Here is a 1,693-nt window from a genome sequence, read left to right on the forward strand (position 1 = left end):
GGTGCCCTCGCTCCCGAGCTGCAGCTGCCCGGGTCCAGGTCCTGGCCCTGCCAGAGCACGGCGGCTCCAGCGCAGGCTGGATGGGAGGGAAGGACGGGAGGCACGTGCCCTCTCCCCCCAGGCCATGGCTCCTGACCCTTTCCCCCTCGCCCCTCCGCAGCGTCTCCTGACCGCTCCGCCCTGCAAGCACGGGCACTGGCCCCGGGGTTCCCAGCTGGCCCCAAAAGGTGCCCCCACCCCCCACCGCCTCTGCAGGGGCAGACAGCCCCCTCACCCCCCAGTCCTGCTGCAGCCCCGCAACCCAGACTTAGCTGCCTGCAGCTCCCTGCGCATGGTGCTGCTCACTGCATAGACTTGCCCCTCTCCCTGCTCCTGCTGGCAAAGGACAGCAAAAACACAGACATTTGGTAAGATTTGAAAAACCTGCCAGGACAGAGATCGGAGGACTCAAAAAGAGGGCGTGTCTAGAAAAACCAGATGTATGGCAACCCTACTCAAGGGGCTGGGGCCTGAGGGGCATGGCCGCAGCCCTGTGCAGTGACCGGGCTGGGCCCTTCACAGCCCCGGGCTCCGCATCTCTAGCGGTGGTGCTTCAGGGTGTGCCCAGTAGGAGAGCAGCAGCCGTGCGATGGCCCTCGCCGAGGGGCATCGCTATTGGGGCTCCTCGTCCTCCCTGAGTGTTTGAGTCCCGGCTTGGTCTGGTCCAGTAGCCTCCTCCTTGAACTGGGCCCTGCCCCTGCCTTGGGGGAGGCCGAGCAGAAGTGGTGTCAACCAGCGGCGTGTAGGCAGTGGCTCGCCACAGCTCAGAGCAACAATGCTGCTTTCTTCACCTATTTTCTCTAGGTCTGTGATGAGCCCCAGGAGTTAAAGAGGAAAGTCAGCGAGTTGGCTGCAGCTGTGCGAAGAGCCAGGCACATGGTTGTCTACACAGGAGCTGGGATCAGCACGGTAGGGTTCCTGGAGCCAGCACTGACGATTTCTGCAGTGCCTGCAGCTGCGTGGTTCTGCCAGACGCCTTACAGGGAGCCTCTTGGGTAGCAACAGGATTGCAAGCAGTGTGTTATGAGCTCAGAATTGGGAGACTTAAGATCCCGTAGTCAGAGACTGGCCTGCTGCTTGCTGCAGACTGGGCAGGAAACTTGTCTGTTATCTGTCAAAAAGGTGCGCGTGGTTCAGGCGAGTTCATAGCTGCAGCATCCGAGGTCACTGTACGAAGGAGGAGCTGCTCAAACCGATCTGTGAGAGGCTGGCCTTCTCATCCCTTTTGGATCTCTTCAGGACCCGCTTTTCCTGGCAAGCCTGTTAAAAGCAAACAAAAAAAAAAAAACCAGTTCGTGATGGCTTCATTGAAGGAGAGGTGGGAACAGCTGGCACATGCATGTGACCTGTTCCTCCATGGTCTTTGCTGGGACAAGTGAGGGTTGAAATCTGGTAGGGGTGCACCAATAGAGATTTTTTGGGTGCATACTGATAGTCGACTTTTAACAAGCCATATCGGCCGATACTGATCTAATTGCCGATATGTGGCCCAGCAGCATGGAGAGCAACCTCTGGCTGGTAAGTTTGTTGTACAGATCGATGCTCCCGTGGTGAGCAAGGGAATGGGGCTGGGGCAGGCGCTGCACAGCTGGGGTAGGATGTGGGACAGAATTGTGGCTCGTATTGGGGGGCGGGGGGGAGGATTGCTCCTGCC

At 59.1% G+C, this 1,693-nt stretch overlaps 1 protein-coding gene across 1 annotated transcript in view; it reads left to right on the top strand.

Annotated features, from left to right (window-relative positions):
- Positions 1–401: 401 nt before the first annotated feature.
- Positions 402–1,693, top strand: part of SIRT7 (sirtuin 7) — a 6,770-nt gene continuing 5,478 nt past the window's right edge. Inside the window, exon 1 of the mRNA XM_025195203.1 lies at positions 402–1,557. Coding sequence (XP_025050988.1) covers positions 1,522–1,557 — 36 coding nt within the window. The 5' untranslated portion in view covers positions 402–1,521. The remainder of the gene's footprint in view (positions 1,558–1,693) is intronic.

The sequence above is a fragment of the Alligator sinensis genome, unplaced genomic scaffold (genome assembly GCF_000455745.1).
Source record: "Alligator sinensis unplaced genomic scaffold, ASM45574v1 scaffold2383_1, whole genome shotgun sequence".
Taxonomy (NCBI): domain Eukaryota; kingdom Metazoa; phylum Chordata; order Crocodylia; family Alligatoridae; genus Alligator; species Alligator sinensis.